Source organism: Diadema setosum, chromosome 13, assembly GCF_964275005.1.
Source record: "Diadema setosum chromosome 13, eeDiaSeto1, whole genome shotgun sequence".
Lineage (NCBI taxonomy): Eukaryota > Metazoa > Echinodermata > Echinoidea > Diadematoida > Diadematidae > Diadema > Diadema setosum.
In genome coordinates, this window is record NC_092697.1 from 28,774,287 (window position 1) to 28,796,564 (window position 22,278).

The following is a 22,278-nucleotide window of genomic DNA, read 5'->3' on the forward strand; positions in this document are numbered from 1 at the left end:
AGATGAATGAAACATACAAACGTAATCTTCGCAGTCTCAATCTTCTCTTTCCCTCATTCTCATCTGTTTGTTTATTTGTTTGTTTGTTTGTCTTACCTCAGTTAAGTAAAGATACATGCATAAAAACCTCAGTTTTTTAATTCAATGTTCATTACTTCAACAATTACATAATTATAGTTTTTTTACTGTTATACTTTCAAGTTTGCTTTGGTGTATTTGTTTTTATGTGAGGGTAAAGTCAAATGGACCCCTCTGAAAATTAGTCGTCCGAAATGGGCTAGTTATCTTTTTGCAAGAAATGGTATAGTTTATGAATGTCAAAACAGAAGAAAAAGTCATGGCAGGCATCTACAGCAAGAAATCTTTTAACTACTCTTCTCAGAGTGATATGATTCAATGAAGAACCGTCACAAACCAATGGATTTAAGACAGACTAGATTTTTGAGAGAGGAACAGGTCTTACCTGCTGCAGGGCTGCAGTCTGAGGAGAGTCCATTCCTTGCGCCGTTGGGTCCTCCTTGGACAGAACTTCTAGGAACAGGTCCAGAGACTCACTGTCCGCCATCTCACCGGCTGTCAGCGGGGTCACGTGACCAAGGATGTGGTGGAGGGATCTAGTCTGGGCCTCGTCGAGGGAGCCTTGGTCTGCCGACTCGGCCAAGAGATCCTTGAGCATGGCCAGCAGCGATGACAGAAGAAGCTATAGAAATGAGGCAATGAGATTTGAATCATTTAGTACATACATTATATCCATCTAAACATTAGAAACACATCAAAGGTAATCTGATCTGCTCATGTTACTGACATTTTATCAATTCACTATAGAGAGTAGAACACTATAAAACAATATACATCAACTACCTAGGTAACTGTATTCATACTTTCTACTGCTCATTTTCCTGGTGTATGGGAATGTGTTCATCAAGCGATGAACACCCAGTGTTCATTGATAATGTCATTTCAAGGCAACTTTCTCTGACTTGTGTGCAAATCAATAATCACTGGCTTCAAGCATATTGGATTATTTCACATTGACTCAAATTTCATACACGTCCACACAAACACATGCACATGAGAAAGTAATAGGATGAAGATTTACCTTGCTATCCACTTGCTGAAGCAGGCCAAGTAGGGAAGTTTGAGCATGGTGTGGAATCTCCCCTTTCTCTTTCACACAGTCCAGCAGCCATTCCAGGCAGAGTTTGGCCTGTGTGGCACTGTCTACTTTCACATCCGTGCCAGCTGCAGCTGCTGCTCCCCTTCTCTTTTTAGAAGGTGTCTTGACTACTGGTGCTCTGTTTGCTTTCATGAGCAGATTCCCCAAGGCCTGGAGAAGATAAATTGCAGAAAATATAAATTGCAGAAATCATGTTAAATTAAAATAACCAAATAAAAGTAAAGAACAAAACTGAAAGGACATCAGTTGTACTTGAGACCCATCTTTCAGATACATTGAACTCCACACCTTGATGTTATTTGTAACAGAAACAGGAACTGAAAAAGGGATGTACTTCACAAGTTTAAGCAGCTGTAACATTTTGTTTGATCCCATCTTTAATCATCAGACTTTTCTCTCTTTTTTTTCTTCATATATGGCAGCACAATCCAAAACTTTCACTCATGAATTTTGTCCTGACACCGAACCCGGATTTCAGTTCGATTTTGGAGAGTTACCACACAGAGATGAGTAAATCACAATTCTGTGGGGTTTTTATTTTTATTTTTTTTTTTGGAGGGGGGTTTTGTTTGTTTGTTTGTTTGTTTTTTGTGACAAGGTTACCAAATCCAAGTACCTGTTTGACATAGTCTGCATCCATGGACAGCTCCTCCTTCTTTTTGAGAAGTCGGTGAACCAGCCAGGAGTATGGGGTGGGACCGTTGCCCTGGTAACTGTCTCCGAGCGCTGCCAGGCACTTCAGGGCCACCACCCTCACTGGTTCCAGACCACTTGACAATGCAATCAACAAGGTAGGCACAGCTATAGGGGGAAGAGATGCAAAATTATCAATCACATAGAAGTTGGAGGTCACGAGGTAGATGTGTTCTCACTCATGGCTCAGCACACATGCAAATTTGATCAAATTCGATCAAATTTTGACAAGGATGAGGTCTGTGTGTCACTGTATCCATGGAGGAAAAAAAATGCTTAGAGTTCAGTCCCCTTCAAGGACAGAGACCCTCCACAGAATCAGGTACACAGTGGACACTGTTCCTTCTCATCTACTCACCATACCTTGTCACTGCTCTTACACTTCATTTGTCCGTTTCAGGATCTTTCACACAAAATTGTACTGAGAGGTACTCAGAAACACAGAATGTTTCCCAAGATAATGAAATCGCCAGTTCACTCCTAAGTGAATCGTCATAATTATGATACTCTAGCAAATACCAAACACTGTACTAGTTCAAATTGCTGTGGGCAAGGCAGTTTGGCAGCATAGGAAAATATGCTTTTACTACTAAACATTCTATTCACGGAAATAGATTAATTTACAAAATCTAGCCCATCTTAGCTAAATAGTCTTCCAGTTCATTGGTATATTCTGAATACAAAATCAAAATCTGCAAATAAGTTAAGCTCAAATTAAAACATAACTAACACCTCACATACCTTTTTTGAAAAAAAAAATCCTCTGCAACAAACACCATTATTGGAGGTACATAGCATTATCCCTTGTGGGTTTACAAAAAAAAAAAAAAAAAAAAAAGGAGAGAGAAAAAAACTTCTCCATATCAGTTTCACTGCACAATTCTTCTGTCATCACACCAGTGTTCTTTTTGTCAGTCTTTGTATAAATTGTTGAAGTTGAAGGAGAAAAAAGAAAGGAGGAAATGTTGTGAAAAACACGTTGTATTTCAATGAATATCTCTGCTTTTATATATTTTGTAAGCACCTGCAGATACATGCTCTGTCTAAAAATAAAAACCGAAAACCATAAATAAGCTTGCAGACGTTTAACTGAAAACTTACTGATGCTGTCCTTCTCCAGCAGCTTCAGCACAGCATCTTGTGGTAGTGATTGGTGGAGCACTGCCCCCATGTTGAGGCACCTAACCTGGAACATGGGGGTCGGAACGAATCCCACAGCTCTGGGGGAGGTCACATGACCCATCCAGCCCACTTGCAGCAGCTTCACGAAGTGTGGCAGATCGGTGAAGTGGTGCTGTTGAAATCATCATTAGAATTACAATCACAGGTTGCTTGGTGTTTTTGTTTATTTGATTTCATTTGTTTTCATTGTACGTAACACACACACACTTCGCTTCAGACAAAGTATGGTTTACATATTACACGACTCCCTTTTGTGGATGCTCTTCACATTTGCAAACTTCTTCACAAGTTAGGGCTACTATTTCTGCAGAATTTATGCAATATCTTGCCAAAGGGATATTATGGAGATCATCATTACATTGCTTCATTGTAATCACATATATGTTACACATCATAACACTTTACCCAAGTTGACTGAATAATTAATGTGGTTTAAGAAGCTCCCTTTATGTACAATGGTATTAAATGGCAAACTATAGTCCTGGCTTTCAGTGCAAGGTGAGGCTATTTATGACACTCGATGTATCTTTGTACACCATTTTGTCAGAACTGTACAACTGAACTATCATGACATTACAAAGAATACAAAGGCTACCTTTCCCTTCAGTTGACATTTGATACTTGTACATCATTTTAGGTTCATTACTTTATGATTAGAATTATGAAGCTTTGTTACAGGCCAAGAGCCCCTGTGATGGCCCTACTGGGTCCGTATAACTCATAACCTACCATTGCACTTTCGTACAGAAAGAAAAGAAAGAAAGAAAAGAAAACTTTAAACTTGAACAAATAAATACAGGAAAGAACAAAACAAAAAGTTTCCAGTGGTTCTGGAACAAGATAAGGAACCACCTTTACATTGAGGGGAGCTCTGACCTACACTGTCTTTGATGTGATGGCTATTACATTGTATGTCATGAAATCACGAAGCTATTGTACCTTCATGATGCATTGGACAGCTTCCCTGAATCGTGGGCAGGGTCCAGTCTTTATCCTGCAGTCCATTGACCCTTCTAGTAGGATGTCCAGGAGTCGCAGCAAGAAAGTCACATACTGGCCCTGAAGGTCATCACTCCCTGCACCTGGAACCCACCACTTTGTGCCTAGAATAACATGAATCAAAATATAGGTTTAGGACTTCAATTGTTACTAGGCATTAGTTATGAAATATCAGGTTGGATATGACATATTAAAGACATAAGGTAACATATTAAGGGCACAGGGTGTAGGGTTTAAATGTTTGGTGTAAGGTAAAAGGAAAATGCATGCAGAATGTGGGATAGATACAGATCTATGGTACGAGATAAAGGCAAAGACAGAAGTATAGGTTTACGACATGAGGAATCCATTGTAGGTACAAGTACAGGACATATGGTATAGACAGAGCTATTGATATCTGCATTTTCCATAGGCTCCTGTTTTCTGTCAAAATAAGATCTAAAACTTCAGTTTGTGCTATCATATTGGCAACATCTACTACTGTTCTTCAAAGGTCAATGCTATTACAGACTTACAATGTACAACTACTGTAAATAGTGATTTAAACTAGAAATGTCGCTACGGCGACTGGTGTATGCCTCCGCCATAATACATGGTTCTCCTATTAGGTCTATAGTACAATGTCTTGACAATGTGTGATGACACTTTCACACAATTGGCAAAATATTAAAATGACAGGTTTGCCACAAATGTGCTGAATGTTCACTTTCCTAGAACTAGGTTCAATTGGATGAATGATTAAAACATCAAGAGTGCAGGTATTTGGGGGAACTGATGATTTTCACTTGACTTTTGACCCTTTTACAAGTTTATGCATTGAGTAATTTTCAAGGTATTGAGAAAAAGTATAATTTCAGTATCAAATGGTAAAATAGTATTATCGAAACCTGGCCTTTGACCTTTGACCCCACAGTTCCAAAGAGAATCACTGTTAGGTAGAACATGCATAAATATGTAAGTTTCATGAGTTATTTCTTTATTATTATTTCTTGAGTTATTTTTGAGATATGGAGGAAAAAGTGCAATTTAGCACTTTCACTTGACCTTTGACCTTTTGACCTTTGACCTTTTGGCAAGAAACTTCCCACAGAATATATATTGGGTTATACATGCATACATCAAGTTTTACAAAAATCCTTCAGGCACTGCATAAATATAAGGAAAGTAGTTATATTTTGAGGAGTTGACCTTGACCTTTGACCCCTGACCTTTGACCCATGACCCCCAACTTCCCTAGATAATCACTGCCCATCGGTACAAGCATATATACTAAGTTCCATGAAGATACCTTGAACCATTTGCGAGATATGGAGAAAAACATGAAATTTCAATTTTTTTTTCACAAAATAACCTGTGACCTTTGACCTTTGACCCTGTGACAGTAAAATCCACACAAAGTATCGTCCCCCAAGGATATACCCTCATACCAAGTTTGATGCAAAACCACCACACGGTTCTTGAGATATCGACAAAAACAAAACGGGACGGACGGACGTACGGACGTACGGACGTACGGACGTACGGACGTACGGACGGACGGACGACCCGAAAACATAATGCCTCCGGCCACTTCGTTGGCGGAGGCATAAAAACAAAGAGAAGGTGCACGTCAAGCATGAGCTCAATGTTTGCAAACATCGCTATCACACACATTTATGGGTTACTCCTGCTTATCATCCTCATCTTTTACTGCACTGTATCTTCTGACATTAAAGGGAGGGTACAGTATTGGTGGAGATGAGAATTGGGCTTTTAACTTTTTGTGAGATACCAAGAAAACAATTATGATATAGTACACCATTCTAAGAGGAATTCAAAGTTTACTTGATGAGAATCGGGTTTGGAATGACCGAAACATCCAAAAACAAATTAAAACAAAGCAATCGTAATAAAGTGTGGGTCCCACACTTTATGCGAATTGCTCTTTTTTGGATATCTCAGCCATTGCAAAACCAATATTCATCAAATAAACGTTGAATTCCTCATAGAATTACATGCTCTTTCATATTTCATAAGAGATTTCTCATTATCTCACCAAAAATGTTCGAAACCTGAAATTAGGTCTCAACCAAAACTATACAATCCCTTTAACAATCACAAAATATATCTGTCATTGTGTTATAATTTGCAGTTTCGAGAAATGGGTGTACACTCCACAGTGAAATGCTCCAAAGTGGCAGGAAATACAATGTATGTGGCAAAAATTCTGATTTATAAAGACTTCTACTTTTCTGATGTTTTCTTCAAAACTAAAGCCATTCAAGACATGATGAGCTGTTCACTCTCGACCAAGTATTCACTATTTTACTGACTTTCCTCCTAAATAACAGAAAGAAATGAACAATGACAAGAAATGGCTCCACAAGAAAAAAACATCTCACCTGGAGTAAGCTTCTGGGACAGCGGTGCCATCGAGAGCACCAGACATTCCAGCAGCCAGCCAATGGTGTGCACCTGAGCTACATGGAAGTACACGGTACCGGCTACTCGGTGCTTCTTCCTCAGGGTTAGCAGCTTCACCAGCTGCTGGTGGTAGTCTCCGGGGAGGGGATCTGTCGCGGTGGAAATGGGCTGGAGGATGGTCTCCTCTTCTTCCACATTTTCTTCCTATAGTGATGAAGTTGTTATAGTAAAGGGCTTGAGTATGAGGAATTCTTCCTTTATTCCCCGCTTTAAGTAATGAATTTAGCTGCACTCCTGTTAAAACTCACTGTACTTTATATGCTGAAATTTGTGAACATTTGTGAGTCTTGTGTACATGTATATACATTGTATATATGCATTCCAAGTCTACAAAAAGCAACATAATATTTTCTGAGTCTGAGGAAATTAGTATCAGCAAGTAATATCGTTTCCTAACTTTTCCATCAAAAATATAATATACATTCAATAATTTTCCCAATTTTCATCAGTTCACAACATCAAATTCCAGAAAAAAAAAAGAAATATATGACAAAGTAACCTGTCACTGGCAGTATGTATAAATTTGGCACATCTACCACCATTTATATACATCACAAATAAATTGGGAAGGTGTAGTATGGATGCAGGTAGTTACAGATGGAAGAAACAACTAGTTGTGAAAGAATCAGCCCCTGCTGTGCTTCGTTCACTGTTTGGCACAAGTGTCTGCGTGGTTCCTCTCCCTAATATTTGGAAGCACAGATTTTCTGAAAACTAGGTACTGACAAGGAGGGATGACATAACCTCCTACTCTACACTGCAGCACAGTGTCCTATGTGTGGGATTGTAATACTACAGTACCAGTATTACGTTTGATTGCATTTTTCTGACTAATGTCACAGTTTGGGGGGGGGGGTTGGTTTGTTTGTTGTTGTGGCTAGCACTTTTCCGTTTTTTGTTTTGTTTTGTTTTGTTTTGTTTTATTTTGGGTTTTTTTTTAGCAATTGCTTGATAGTGAGTGATTTGAAAATGATTGAAAATGTTGATATCACAGGTTGCCATGTTACAGGCATGAGCCTGGGCCCATTTAAAGTTGGATGGGAAGGTGAAGAGAAATAGATGATAATTCCATACCTGAGGCAGACCCAAAAGAGCCAACTGTTTCTGACACGCCTTCTTTACATCTGCCGCTAGCAATCCAAGCAGCTTACTGCCAAGATCCAGCTTGGCTCCTGCCTCCCCAGTGTGCTGTAGTACCCTCAATAGGACTGTCTCTACCAGGAGACAGTAGGCCTCGGGTCGTGAGAAACTTGCCATATTGGACAGGAGTGCCGTGATCTGTTCCACGGGGACAGAGAATATGACAGTATAATAACAAAAACAATACATGCATAGTGGGCCTCATTGCATAAGTGATTAAAAAAAAAATAATAATAATACAACTTCTTTCTGAGATTAAAGTATGGACAATCAAATTACCAACAATTCTATACAACTGCTGCATGAATACCTCGCAGTATCTGACACTTCAGCTTTCCAAGTCAGATCAATGATGCTTATCATTGGACACAAACATCATCTGATCTGTGCAAGCAGTCATGACAGAGTATTTAAAGTATAATAAAAAAAAAAGAGTGAAACTAACATGAATATTGCATATGATCATGTGCATACTTCTCTTCAGACCTGCTTATCATATAAGTATTAAATGTAAACTAAGCCACATTTTCATTCTGTCCTTATTTTTACCAACATCTTACCAGCTTTTCTCTATCCTCCTGTTTCAAGTTGGCAATATTTTCACCCAGCAGGTCAACCACCTCTGATGTTTTATTGCTTTCGTCTGCCTCTCGTCTTGAAGACAGGACTGCAAAGGACACAAGTGATAAATTAATCAAATAAAAGAAAACAAAAGGAACATAACAATATGAAAGAGATTTCCATTACGCCAGCAATAATAGGTGATATTAGGAAGCTGTCAATCGAGGACGAGGACATTAATTTTTGCATGCCGTGTGCAAATTTCTGCCACTGGCATAGTTATGAGCTTGAAGTCCTGCGTACTCTCGATTCTACAACAGCAGTAGGCTAAAATTATGTCGTACTAGAATCACCGAAGTAGCTGAAGGGAACAATGCTGTTTATGATGCAATATGCACATTTGACAATAGCAGCATGCTTACACTGCATGTAGTTTGCTCCCCAATATCAATTCTAAGTTTGAGCTCGCAGCCACATTACAGACACAACTGTGCAGGGTTTCACTGACTGCATGCATAAAATCTTGTCAGTCATGCATTTCCCATAACCACGCTGAGGGAACAATACTATTTGTGACGTTATATGTAAATTTGCACCTGGGACAGTCCACTCGGCTGAGCTGCCTTGATGCACATTTTCGAAAGCGCTTATAATGCACAACAGACAAAAGGATGTGGACATTACAGGTTGGTTGCATTCTGCACCACAGATTTTGCTGCGTCCTCAATTGAAAGCTCCCTATAATAAAGTTTATGTCCCAAACTTCACTAACCATATCCCACACATGGAGACAAAATATGTACTGACAGAACATTCATGGTTTTGAGACCCAACTGCAGGTTGATCTCTAGCTGTATCCAGTATTCAAGCGTAGCTTGGGGTCCGAAACACCCAAGGGAAACTGATACAATAGGATTATATGTCAAACCAGCTTAATCAAATATGACGAGTATTGTTTGTTTGTTTGTTTACATTTTCCATCTGACAAGATGGCTACATGGCCCATATTCAGCTATGTTAAGCTGGTCTTCCATGGGGTCCAATAGTGTGAACTTGGGGTGGACCACTTCTCCAGGCTGTGCACCCTGCTCTTTGCAATGAATGATTAAATGAAGCGGGATCTTTTACGTGCGTGGGTTGCGACTCTCTCACACACAGGACCTCCATTGTATGTCTTATCTGAGGGACAGTGTTTTGCCTAACAAGAGGGGATGGCATGATAACACACAACACTGCTCAGTAAAGACTCACTTCAATTCGAACCCAAGCCATTTGACTGAAAGGCAGCTATGCAACCGACTGAACCACACTGCTGCCCTTGTACATTCATCCAAGTACAGGCAAACCTGTTTACAGCGGCCATCCAAGAGGAAAAAAAAAAAAAAGCTGTTAAAGACAGGTGGCTGCTATAGACAGGGTCATTAACATGGTCTTTCCCTTGGGAGATTCGTTATAGTGGCCATGTACAGCAAGTGGCCACTACAGACAAGTGGCTGCTAAGGCAGGTTTGACTGTATTCAGACTATCTAAACACACTAAATTCCTACATTGGCAACATGCGTCCTACCTGCTTTGAGTCCCTTCAGGGTGGGGTGTACGGTCACCAGGTAGGATTCTGCCAATCTGCTGATCATCAGGTTCTCTGCCACCGCATTCTCCGGGATGCTGGTGAAGAAGAACGGGATCGTCAGGGCGACCGCCTCCTCCACCAACTGCGGTGCCTTGGAGCTGAACGTGCAGCTGGTGATGATGTTGAGAGCTCCTGAGATGGCTACATTCCTGGTGGCACAGGGATGGAGTTTGTGAGATGGTTAGCATGTAGTTATACTTGGAAAAAGGTCAACATTAAGCTCTTGGTGAATTTGCTCACTTCTTCTCTCTCTCTCTCTTTCTATCTCTAGTCATCAACCTATCAATTTATCTTCCCATTTATATTCATTTCTATCTATATATCCTACCTACCTATCTATATATTTACTTATCTACTATATATATATGTACCCATCTATCTATTTATCTACCAATTTATCTCTCCTCTGTATCTATTCATCTACCTAGATCTTCCAGTTCTCTATCTACCTATGTGTAGTTTGCTTCCTCCTCTTCTCCATTTATCACACCATCACATTTTCCATGCTTCTCTGCTTTTTTTTACTTAAAGGGGAAGGCTAGTAACTGATCAGTGGGAATCAGTGGAAATGCTGGGGTTGATTATTCCAATCCTTATGGGATTCATTCAAGAGTTCATTGTATATCTATTGTTGTGTGAAAATGATTTGCTTCAGAATGGTCTCATATTCAAGTAATGTGCAGTTTAATGCTTCCAGGTTAGCGTCCCTGGTCAGTGACGGAGCATTAATCTGCACATCACTTGAATATGAGACCGTTCTGAAGCAAATCATTTTCACACAACAATAGATATACAATGAACTCTTGAATGAATCCCATAAGGATTGGAACAATCATCTCCCAGCATTTCCACTGATTCCCACTGATCAGTTACTAGCCTTCCCCTTTAATTTTCTACTACTAGCAATCAATATTCATATCTGGATACATCAGAGCTAGAATCGGTGTACAATGAAAAATGACCCCCACCCCCACCCCCCCCCCAAAAAAAAAGACATTAATTCAGGCTATGCAGACTGTGACACTGTATCTATTATAGACATTTGAAATAAAATTACATGCTCACCACTCATGTCCTGATTTTCTCCTGAACTTTCGGATGAGTCTTTTCATGGCTTCAAAGACAGATTCAACTGGGAGAATCTGACACAGATACTGAAACAGGAAAAAAAAGCATGTCACATAAGTTTATATTTTGCAGATGGAATATATATCAGAAATGAACAGGTATGACTAGATATGCAATACCCACTGCTAAAGAGATAACAACCATCAATGGCTACCGGGTGGAAGCCCTGTAGTCTACTGCAAGTCTAGTGAATATGACGCCTGTCAAGTAGTCAGGAGGTTATGGGTTCAACTTCCACTCATGTATGTGTGCCCATGATTTCCTTTAATCATGGCTATTGCTCTAAAACACTGAATAATCATTGTTTATTTACATCAATAAAGGTCATCTTGTCAAGTAGTTGTAATTAGGAAGGAAAATAAATAAACAGAGTATAGAACAACAACAACAAACCCGAAGGTAAACTATGTATTAACTTCCACAAATGGAGATTAGAGATGTAATTTTCTTGTGAATGGTATATGGTTATCTTCTGTAATCTTTATGTATGAAAATATCATGCCACTCTTTATATTTTGTTTTCTTTTTCTATGATTATTTTTATCATATTGTAATTCTATGTCTGATGTTTTATATAATCATTTTCTCGATTGTTGTCATATAATTGTTTCATCAATAAAGACTGAAGTATTGTTTTATGCAGGGCCCCTTTGTAAATCAATTTTTTTGACTGAAAGGGCTACCCTGTGAAAATAAAATGGAATAAAATAAATAGATAAATAAATTATAAAAGAAAAAAAAATTGTTGTAATTAGCAATCCAGGAGTTGTGTGGGTACATCGTACTGTCTATACAGTGTACACAAGAAAACCTCAGATTATGGAATTGTAGTGATTTGGAAGACATATGCAAAACTACATGACTTTTCGGAAAAGATGTGAAAACCACATCCCTTATGCAGTTACCTCATCAATCTCCATGACAGCATTGACCACGCCCACTGAGTCATCCTGCAATCTTAGGAGCAAACTTTCACGCAGAAAGGAATCCACATCATCTTCCTTCAACTGGATGCACACACGATAAAGACACGAAATAAAATATATCACGAAACACATTTGAAAACAAGTGATCAATTACTAGTATAACAAAGCAATATGCCACTCCATTTCCAGAGTGGTCATCTGTACAGAAGCTCTTTTTGGTACTGCTCCTTTGTTTACATTTTCTGCAGTAAATACAGTCTTTTGAAGGTCTTTGAGAAAATGAATGAACTTGAGTTTTGTTTGCCCTTGTAATATCATTACTCCATGTCAAAAAGCAGTTATAAAGCCAAAGAGAGAGAAAATATATATATATATATATCTACCAAGGAATACATATACATCATACATAAATGCATGTCATGTCTAATATTCTACACTTTCTTTGTCTACTTCTTCATTTTGGCAATTTTGGCATTTTCTTTTTTTTATCATGGATAACATTTACATAATGATTTTTCACATGAGAACCAGTTTCACAAAACAGTAACAAGAGTGATCTCAATATACAATTTGTCGTGATCACAGAAGGAAAGAATAAATTGTCACACTAGACTGGACTAACCTTTTTGATGAGCGCCCTCACATGGTTGACTGCCATTCTCCTGACGTCGGGACTGGCGTGATTCAAACTTAGCACCAGACTGGTGTTACTTTGTGGAAGGACCTATGGAAAGAAATGACATCTGTAAACTTTGGGAACATGACACATTACAATGAATCAAGAAAGGAAGGATAGGTATGTAAGATACATAACAGTGTATACTGCCACCAAGCTGCAGCACCACATACAACTTGTATATCTATTTTTACTTAAATGACGATATCTTGGATTATATTAAAAATAAAGACACACATACAAAATAATATGTCTTGTGCTTATACTGTAAATACAATTCACATAAAAAAATAACAGGTATTTACCCTTATTGCCTTCTAATATGACAACACACCTTAAGTGATGTCAAAGGTCGCACTGTCTGTAACTTAGCAACCACTGACCTGGTACTTTGTGCTCCCTGAGTACATGGAGACAAAGTCCTGAACTGCTTCTTGTCTGTCTGGCTCTTCTTCCTCAGAAAGATAGGTCTCTAGAACAAGGTCCATGGCCTCTGGGAATCTAAGAATGTAGACAGGATTCACAGTCAGATGATAGATGATTATGTACACATACACAGACATTGTACATCATAAATGGCTTCTTTCTGCAAGTATGTATGCAACACTTTGGGTGTCCAAAATGAGGCTGTTATTTTAGCAGAGAAAGCTGTTCAAGTTTTGACCAAAAAAATTATATGTATTCTTCTTCTTCAATGTATGTGATTGCTGTGATTTTTTTTAATGCCATACCTGCATTTGAAACAATGGAAATATGTTTATCTACACCTGTAAATCTTCTGTGCTAAAAAGTCTCCAGTATCATAAAATGCAAACAGACACAATTATGCATATATGTACATGTATATAAATATGTACATATACACATGTACATACATAGATACCACACACACAATGTGAATGATATTGCTGGTAATTATGTGAATTGACTTCTATTTTTCCCCCCCATTGTAAGACATATCCACTCTCTACAGACTAATCTAGTCATGCACTGAGTGCCATCTTGAGGATTACTTGGCTTACCTCCTCTCAATGGCTTGGACTATAGGGGCTAGCTTTTGCCGAAGTTGACCTTTGACCTCTGCAGGCACACCACCAGCACATGCAGCGACATATTCACAAAGAATGCTCCTGTACAATGAAGCAGAAGGTACAGATACAGTTAATCAAAAAGTGAGATCTTTCTAATTCTTTCCTCTGTCCCAGACAATATCTATAATTCTGGTGAAACAATGCTGTACAAACTAATCTCCAAACAGAATTAAGAGTCACTGCATCAATTTCTGATGAGCGTGTAGTTTGCGCTCATATCTAGAATCCAATTGGGAGGTTGGCCCTGCAATCTAGAAATGAATGACAGTGTTCAGACACAATGGTGCAATTAAGAAATGAATGAGAATTCTGATAATGTTTGAAAATTCAACTTCTCATGAGGATGCATAGTTGCAACCATTCCTGAATTCTAATGATCATACCGTTATTCAGGATGCATCCAAATTCTCACCCTTGAATAAGAACTTTTTTTGACTGAAAATATTGGGTAGGGGGCCTACAACTTATTTGACTTGAACATATGATATAACATACATTGTTTTGATTTGTTTCATATGGGGTGGGGAGGAGAAAAATACCCCTCACAAATACACAAGTTGATAAATTATTATTATTCTTTCTTTCTTTTTTTAGAAAATTGATTTCAACTAAAATATTCACCTGGCAACTTTGACTATGATTTCACTCTCCACATGAATGTCTTTGAGGATTCCAGACAGCATGGCAAGTAAATCCACTTCCTCACACCCCTCTGGAAAATCCTCCCTCCCAGTGATCTCTGCCTGCAGTGCCATGCTGGTCAGCTGGGGGAGCAGGGCAGCCAGCAGAGGGAGGATGTTGTGAGACAGTGACAGCTGCGTCAGGGATGTCAGGAACTGTGGCAGTGCACAAAGCTGAAACAAGACCCTGAAGAGGGGCAAAAGTTATGTTTAGAGATCTACTTCTTCAACTAAAAGTGGTTTAGAGTGGTGGATTTTTCCTTGAGGAAAACAAAATTCAGGTTCTAAATGTTCTTATAACACAGGGGTTGCATCATGTCAAATGTTACAAGCAAATGTCACACTGCAATACTTTAAAAGTACTTCTTCATTTTGTGTCTGTAATTTTTTCGGGGGGGGGGGTGGGGGGGGGGGGGGTGGGGGGGGTAGTGCCGGAGCTAGTGCCATTCTGTTTGGCACTAAATTCATATTACCGGTACATAAATCCTGAATAAATGACTTCTTCAGCTGACAGAAAGACAAATCATGTGCCTTCTAAGAAAGCAATAGGAATTCCAAAATCTATAAATAAAAGAAAAAGAAAAAAAAAACATTCCATGGGATTTCAAAACAAGCTGTGATGATACCACTTCAAATTACCATCCCTGCCCTTAGCTATCCAAAACAGTCACATTTCTGGCAATTGATGAAGATTCACAGATCGGCAATTCTGAAACCTAGCATCTCTTACACAGATACACCCAACTGTAGATTGGCATAGCTTTTGTTTTGTCTTAAGTGGTCCATGGTATTAATTAAAAAAACAAAACAAAACAAAACAAAACAAAACAACACAAAACAAACTTTTAGAATGCACTAAAACATGCTATTAATATCATTCCAACTAAGGTCTTCTCAAAGATGTCAATACGCTTTCCCAAGTATGACTTACTTTCCTGGCAGCTGCTTGAGGTTTTGAGTCTGACACAGCACTGTCAGGCAACCCAGCATCTCTTGCATCATCCCAGATTTTACTTGCTATGTGGTGAAAGAGAAACAGAAATTCGTTATCTCATGATAAAAGTACATTTTGTATTTGCGAGAAAGTCACTCATCTCAGTTATTCTCTTGGTCCGGCTGGTGCAAACTACACAAAGGGAAGATGGCCTAATAGGGACAAGCATAGCAGGACTGCATATCATGAGTTGGTTTTTCATGCACTGAAAAGCAAGGACCAATAAGCAATGAATACCACAGAAATTTTCAATACAAGGATATGAAAGCCAATTAATTCCGGTGATCATGTGAAATATTCAGGTCACAGAAAGGGTTCTACTACAGTACTGTGTGTTAGAAATTTGGGGGTCAGAGTCAAGCACTTCTATGCACATGTCATTTTACGAAGTGCTTCAGTGTTAAGCGAAACCTTGGACTGCATGAGACACAATACACAAAGCAAGAGTGTGCATCCTCTTATGAAGAAACTTCAGAGATTCATTTAGACATGATCACACCAATGACTCATACTAAACAGGAGAACAACTTCAAAATTCTTGCACAGCATTGGAGTAAAAAGAAATATCACTGACTCTCACAGCCAACAATGTACCTGGACCATGGCTTCCACGAGTGGTTCTAGCAGCGAGTTCTTGAGGGAGGCGGACACTCCAAGCTGGCAGATGATCATGTACGTCGCTCCATTGTAATCAGGGTAGCTCTGCTTCAGGCCACGGAACAGGAATGGGATGAGGGTGGCTAGGAAGGACTCCCCCACCCTGGTGGGGGTGGCGATGGCCGAGACGACCGTGGTGGCATAGAAGGAGAAGACGGTGTGGAGGGGGGCATCCGAGGGCGGGGCATCCGTTTCCATGGCTGCCGATGTCTTCTTGTGGGCCTAATTCAATACGTTTGAGAATTTGGCAAGGCTCATTTGAAGATTTGTCAAAAAAAATATAAGAAATAAATTTGGCACCACCTGTGCTACATCATGCAATATGTATATACAGATGCCCAAAAGATCGCACTTGTTAGTGTGGCGCCTTGTTAGTATACACATTAGTCATGGTACAGGACCATGAATGGTAGCGATGCAGCTACTGGATGCAGCAACAACTGGACAAATACTTTACTTCCCCAAACGCTATAAATGGTGATTCAATAAAAAGAAATTTCTCTGGGAATATGATGTCATTCAAAGTCATTTTGAAATCAGGAACTCATCAACGTTGGGACATAGATCACACTTTAAGAACTATTTTATCTATCTAGTTTGCAGCATCTATTATACATACACATGTACTTTTTAAAGTCATGAAAAGCATGGGGACTATTGTGATTCTTGACAATGCATGTTTCACACTTGAACAATGTCAGTAATCTCCAAACAGTTATTCCAGGTCAATTAACTTTAATTCCCACACAATAAACTTTTCCATTATAGTTTGATATAAAACCCAAACCACAATCGATACTCACTTTGATAGCCAAGATGGGAAGCTCACAGACGAAATGGAGGAAGCTATGATCAGAGAGACAGTGAGTGACCAGTGTTTGTCTAGACAAACTGACTCCAGGTTTCTAGGGAAACAACAGAGTAACGCTACCATGAGGTTTCACATACTATTTTGTAGGTCCATAGCATTCAGCTACAGTCAAAAGCGATTTTTTTTTCCCCCATTCTTTTTAACCATACATCATCATACATCAGCATTGTTTTAATTATCTGTTACCATTTCTAGTTGTTGGATTACAAATCATAACATCATAATTCAATGAACACTGGGATCTCAAGCACAGACTTTAGCAAGAACATTGTGAACGTTTCCTCAAGTATAATAACATGTGAATGGGAATTGACTTATCTTTGGCGGTCATACATGATTAGCTAGTAGTTTTTGTTTGTTTGTTTGTTTTTTTCTGCTAGTGTTTCTTGCTCCCTAAATACATTAACACACATCACCTCACATCACATCAAATATGTTATTCAAAATGAGATCTGGCCTCTTGCGTTTCAAATGTCTACAAAACTTTATTCTAAAGGCTTGCAATAAGCAAAGGCAATGGTAATTCTTGCTGGACTATTGCTTCCTAATGTCAGTATTACTTTTCTAAAAAAAGTTTCAAAAACAAACAACAAAATACCTAATAATACTAATTACTATTCGTGACAATTCACTGGTACTGATGTCATATCTGATCAATATTTAGAAGAAAACAACTTGCACAAGTGAAGCTCAATGGTTTTGCCAGGAAAGCACCATGGTATTGTAACTATGTGTCCACGATGTCAGGACACTGTATGATTTAGGAAACAACTTGCCGTACTGTCACGTAAATGAAGGCAAGTAATTTAGAAACTAAAGAAGAAGCAACCACACGTAAACCCTCTCCTACCTGGATTGGTTGCATCCAGTGCCACTTGTGCTGGCTGTTGCGGAGGTTTAGAAGCTGGATGGCTCTGACGAACACCTTGGTCTCGTGGTACGGCAGCACACACATCATCAGCTCGTCTGCATTGTATTCGTGGATGCGGAACCTGTCAAGGATTGTGATATCAGGTACACAAGTTTCTCATATGAATATTCAAATGGCAGTGCATCAACCAATTCAATCATAGCAGCTGCATGTAAGTCATGTGAATGGAATGTAACTCTTGTTTAGCATGAAACCTCACTTAAATGAAGCTGTGATAAAATATAATACAGGCGCGGTGGAGCACCCCAATTATCTCCCAGAAATCCATCGGCAGCCGAGCCTCATTTGCATAAAGTAAACAACATGCACTCGCGTAGTTGAGAAAAAGTAAACAACTTCTCAAGCTAATAACAATTTAAGGAAACCTATTTTCGGATTAAAATTTAGTTAGTTTGAATTTGAAAACATGTCCGAATATGCACATATAACATATTAAAGGATTTGACAATGATAAAATGTGAAATTTTAGCGAAAACCTGGTGAGCAAAATTACCAAAAATATGCCTCGAAAATCATCCTATAATTCACGAAGTGTGATTGCGGAACCAAAGCGCCATTCGAACAAAGTACACCGAAATTTATTTATCTGCTTGCATTTTAAATTTCATACAGTAATATTCCCGGCCATGGTTGTGTCGGAAAAAAACAGAAGGCGATGTCAAAAATGACACGAACGCAAAGCGTACAGGTCGGTCCCATGTATATATAATCGCGTCACTGTAGCGCTGCATGTCACAGCACACACAACGCATTGCTGCATGCAACGTGCGCAGCAGCAGCACAGCAGTCACCACCGTGCGACACTCGGCAAAATTGACTGCGTCACATGCAAACCAACAATGAGCACGAAATCCGGAATCTCACGTACCACGCATGCCCAATATTACGGGAAGAGAAATGACGTCATTTTCAATTGTTTCGCTGACTACAATTTTCTATTCCAAACCCTGTAGAAACAAGTTGATTTCTCAAAAAGTACAGGTGGAACCAAGCGAAAACTTTCACCATATATGGATTGAGGCCTGATGAACTTATGTTGCCAATTTCGGACACATTGGAGCCCGGCCATAGTCCAGTTGGAAAAAAACAGAGAGCATGTTTTGCGAGAGGTGATTTCCAAAACGCTTTAATATCTCAAGTTCTAGTGCAGCAAATTTCATAATTTTTTCATCAAAAGGAAGGTTTTTAAAAACTTAGATAGTGTGGGAAGTTTGAGTTTACTAGCGGCACGCATAGCGGCACAAGGAGAAGGTAAAGATTTGACTTTTTCATGCACACAGTTTCGGGCAGCCGTGGATGCCCGTTGGAAATTCAAATAGAACGGGGCGATAATGAGATGCAAATTGGGGTGCTCCACCGTGCCTGAATACCCTTCAGGTAAATCATTTTTTGGGGGTAATGTGCAAGAGAAAATGTGTCTTCAGAGAGAAAGACAAAACAAAACACACTACAAAGATTATGCAAAGCAGCACAAAACTTGAACAATAGAATTCTCACAATAGCAAACAGTGTAATTCTAAGATTTCTATACCTGAGGTCAAGGATTAATTGTTCAATCATAATAAGTTTTGGACATCTCCTCTTTGATGACTTTCATTCAAGCCGAGGACTTGGGGGAGGGGGAACCGTCCTCCTTATCTTCACAAGAGCACTGCTCACCTGAATACCAGCCACTCAATGGCCTTCTGGGCTGGCTTCAGCAGGAAGTAGGGGGAAGCGACCAGCAGGAACCGCCTGATCTTCTTGTCCAGCTTGCTGTTGACATCTTTGGTCTGGACGGAGCGCTCCAGTGACTTGGAGGCCTCGTCAAACAGGAGCCCCTCAAAGTCATGGAACCTTGGATCAATGCTCTGCAATTCCTGCAGTCCATTCACACCTGCGAGTGCAAGGAGAAGATGCATGTACACCAACATTAATCCTAAAAATAACACAAACTATATGTATTCGCCTAAAAATGTCAGAAGCCTATAGAGTAATTATCTCTGTTTGTAACAGTGTGCCTATTTTTCCATAGGGGCAGTTCATTTATCAATAAAACAGCTAGTTACTCACAGGTGTTATAGAAAGTGAGAGTATTCTTGCACCTTTTCATCAATTTGGATCTGGGTCTGGATGTAGTATGGTACAGGACCTTGGGCACCAGTTGAGAGCTGGTACTTTATGCGAAGAAATGAATGAAACGGCCCCTGCCACAAATAAATTTGCTGTCCCAAAGAGGGATGATCACTCTAACTATGAGTTGCTTTAGAAAAATTACATATTAGGCATAGTTCCATTTTTTGTTTGGTTTTGATGATGTAAATTTTCACAAAGAAAAAAAAAACAACCAATGTGTGGACGGTTTTGTGGGCATTGATATGATAACAGTTTCAATGTGATCATTCACCTATGGCGTAGAAAGTCTCTTTGTCAATTCCTGCTGCCTCTGCTGGATCAAACAGTAATGAAACCCTCTGCTTCCTGTGAGAAAAGTCTGAAGCCCTTGCTTCTGGGACAGCCAGCCGCTGGAGCTGTTCTGCCAAAGATGACATGATGAATGCGGTTTCCTTTATGTACTTGCACTAACTGGGACCTGAAAATGGAAATGTACAAAGTGAAGAATAATGAGGGAAGGGGGCAAGAAAGAGAGCTGAGTCTGATACACCACTAATCAACGAAGAAGCTTCTGCAATGCATAAACACATAACTCGTAGGATGACAACTCAGTCTCAAAACTTTACTTACTAAAGTCTGTAAATTATCCAGATCTTAGTCTTAATAGACTAAATTTCCTTTTAATTATCGGCACCCACACAAAGGTTCAACATAGCTCCCATGCCAAGGTTCGACCATGCCCAAACTTGCAAAAGCATCCAAGTTTCTACATGCAGCAGGCTGTCGAATTCTGGACGGCATGCGTTAAATATCAATTGAGGGGGTAGGCTACACTTAACTGCGCGGTTCTGCGACCAGCCCGAACGCAAAGCGTTTGCTCCCACACAGTACAACTGTGTTAAGGAGCGCCCCAGGGTTAGCCTACACTGTACACAATATTGCATCTTGGTAGGCCCTACAATTCTAAACGTTACACGGCCATGGCATGGGCATGGTAACCGCACCAGCGACCCCAACCCGTACCGAGTAGGGGTTGCATGGCAGCCCTACGGCTATTGAAGAAACACCTGATATGGCTTAGCATTTTGGTGACCAGAGATCAAAATACAGGGTTTTTCACTGGAAATCATAGCCATACTGTTAGATAAGATACTTACAATCAGAGCCGCCGAAATCAATTTACAATACGATCTGTTTTACGAGCCCAGTGAAAGATTTTATCCGAGGTTTTAGTCCTTCCGCACTTCGTATCGTAGTACAACTTACACAGCGCATGTGCCAACAGCCTAGCCTTGTTGTTGATCAGGTATGGATAAAACGTAGCACGTGTGGAAAAAAAACAGGACAGCTTGCTGAGAACTGAAATGAATATTCATTCGCGCATGTGCAGATCATTTTATTTACGTGAAATGTTCAAGATGGCGATTCACATCTCGCAGAGATGGTCTCAAAGATGACGATTAATCTTGTATTCGGAGGTAATGGTGAGTGATACATATTTGCCTGGATCTATAATATTCAACAATATGGTATTACAACATGTGGCTTTTCGTTACGAATCCAAGCTTCAAGTTCAAGTGTCGTTTTGAACGATGAGTTGTTTACTGAATTGCAAGCATCGCAGTGCACTGGATTCCTCCATAAATTGCATAGTGGAGTATGGCATAGAAAACGTCCATATTTTTTTACAACTTGTCTTCGGGGTGCTGTTACTGGTTACACTACCTACAGCGCCCTGCGCCGGGGTTAGGGCATGGGAGCCAGAGCAACATCCCCGCAAGAAGAGTTTAGCAAGGACAAGGACAGGTAAAAAATTACTCTAAGTTGAAGCTTTTTTGGACAAGTAACTTGTTAAATAAATTATTCATAAATTTACAGAAAGCTAAATTTAACTATCATGCTTATGTTTAGACAAAGTAGGACCCTAGAATTTCTAGAACTCTAATTGTTACATGTTAATTAGAAACTATACTGATTGGTGATATGTAACATAGACTTTTAACTTTTGTTGCTACATGATAGCGGGTGTTAGGCCTGTTGGGTATAGAGTTTAGATCTATTTAGATCTAGGGCTCTACACTGTTATTCATATTGTTATTGTCAAGAGTGCAGACTAAACCTACAAAAACTTCCACATGTGGGACTAGGCAAAACAACATCGCCTTCAAGATCTAGATCCAAAATTGTTTTATAACAAATTGGTTTACTGAAGAAGTAGATGATCCACGTTATTACGGTAATCATTAAGAAATATGATTTATAAAACGTTGTTAAAGATATACCGTGTATCGTTCAGCAGGACATCAATTCTCGTAACCGTAGTCGACACGGTCGTGAAGTTCCACACAATCACAACACGTGCTTACGCCTCGGCGGCCGCGGACG

General features: G+C 39.5%; 1 protein-coding gene across 1 annotated transcript in view; it reads right to left on the reverse strand.

The window, feature by feature from the left end:
- The window catches only part of LOC140236819 (HEAT repeat-containing protein 1-like), a 41,696-nt gene extending 19,464 nt beyond the window's left edge, over nt 1–22,232 (reverse strand). Inside the window, exons 1-22 of the mRNA XM_072316756.1 lie at nt 22,176–22,232; nt 20,186–20,371; nt 19,459–19,675; nt 17,719–17,860; nt 16,801–16,902; nt 15,935–16,219; nt 15,278–15,363; nt 14,288–14,533; nt 13,598–13,705; nt 12,959–13,076; nt 12,522–12,623; nt 11,879–11,980; nt 10,911–10,999; nt 9,783–9,994; nt 8,215–8,321; nt 7,589–7,792; nt 6,433–6,658; nt 3,992–4,155; nt 2,972–3,164; nt 1,794–1,978; nt 1,100–1,327; nt 464–700 (exon numbers count right to left, since the gene is read on the reverse strand). Of these exons, the coding sequence (XP_072172857.1) occupies nt 464–700; nt 1,100–1,327; nt 1,794–1,978; nt 2,972–3,164; nt 3,992–4,155; nt 6,433–6,658; nt 7,589–7,792; nt 8,215–8,321; nt 9,783–9,994; nt 10,911–10,999; nt 11,879–11,980; nt 12,522–12,623; nt 12,959–13,076; nt 13,598–13,705; nt 14,288–14,533; nt 15,278–15,363; nt 15,935–16,219; nt 16,801–16,902; nt 17,719–17,860; nt 19,459–19,675; nt 20,186–20,330 (3,498 nt within the window). The 5' untranslated portion in view covers nt 20,331–20,371; nt 22,176–22,232. The remainder of the gene's footprint in view (nt 1–463; nt 701–1,099; nt 1,328–1,793; nt 1,979–2,971; nt 3,165–3,991; nt 4,156–6,432; nt 6,659–7,588; nt 7,793–8,214; nt 8,322–9,782; nt 9,995–10,910; nt 11,000–11,878; nt 11,981–12,521; nt 12,624–12,958; nt 13,077–13,597; nt 13,706–14,287; nt 14,534–15,277; nt 15,364–15,934; nt 16,220–16,800; nt 16,903–17,718; nt 17,861–19,458; nt 19,676–20,185; nt 20,372–22,175) is intronic.
- Between the last annotated feature and the right edge of the window lie 46 nt (nt 22,233–22,278).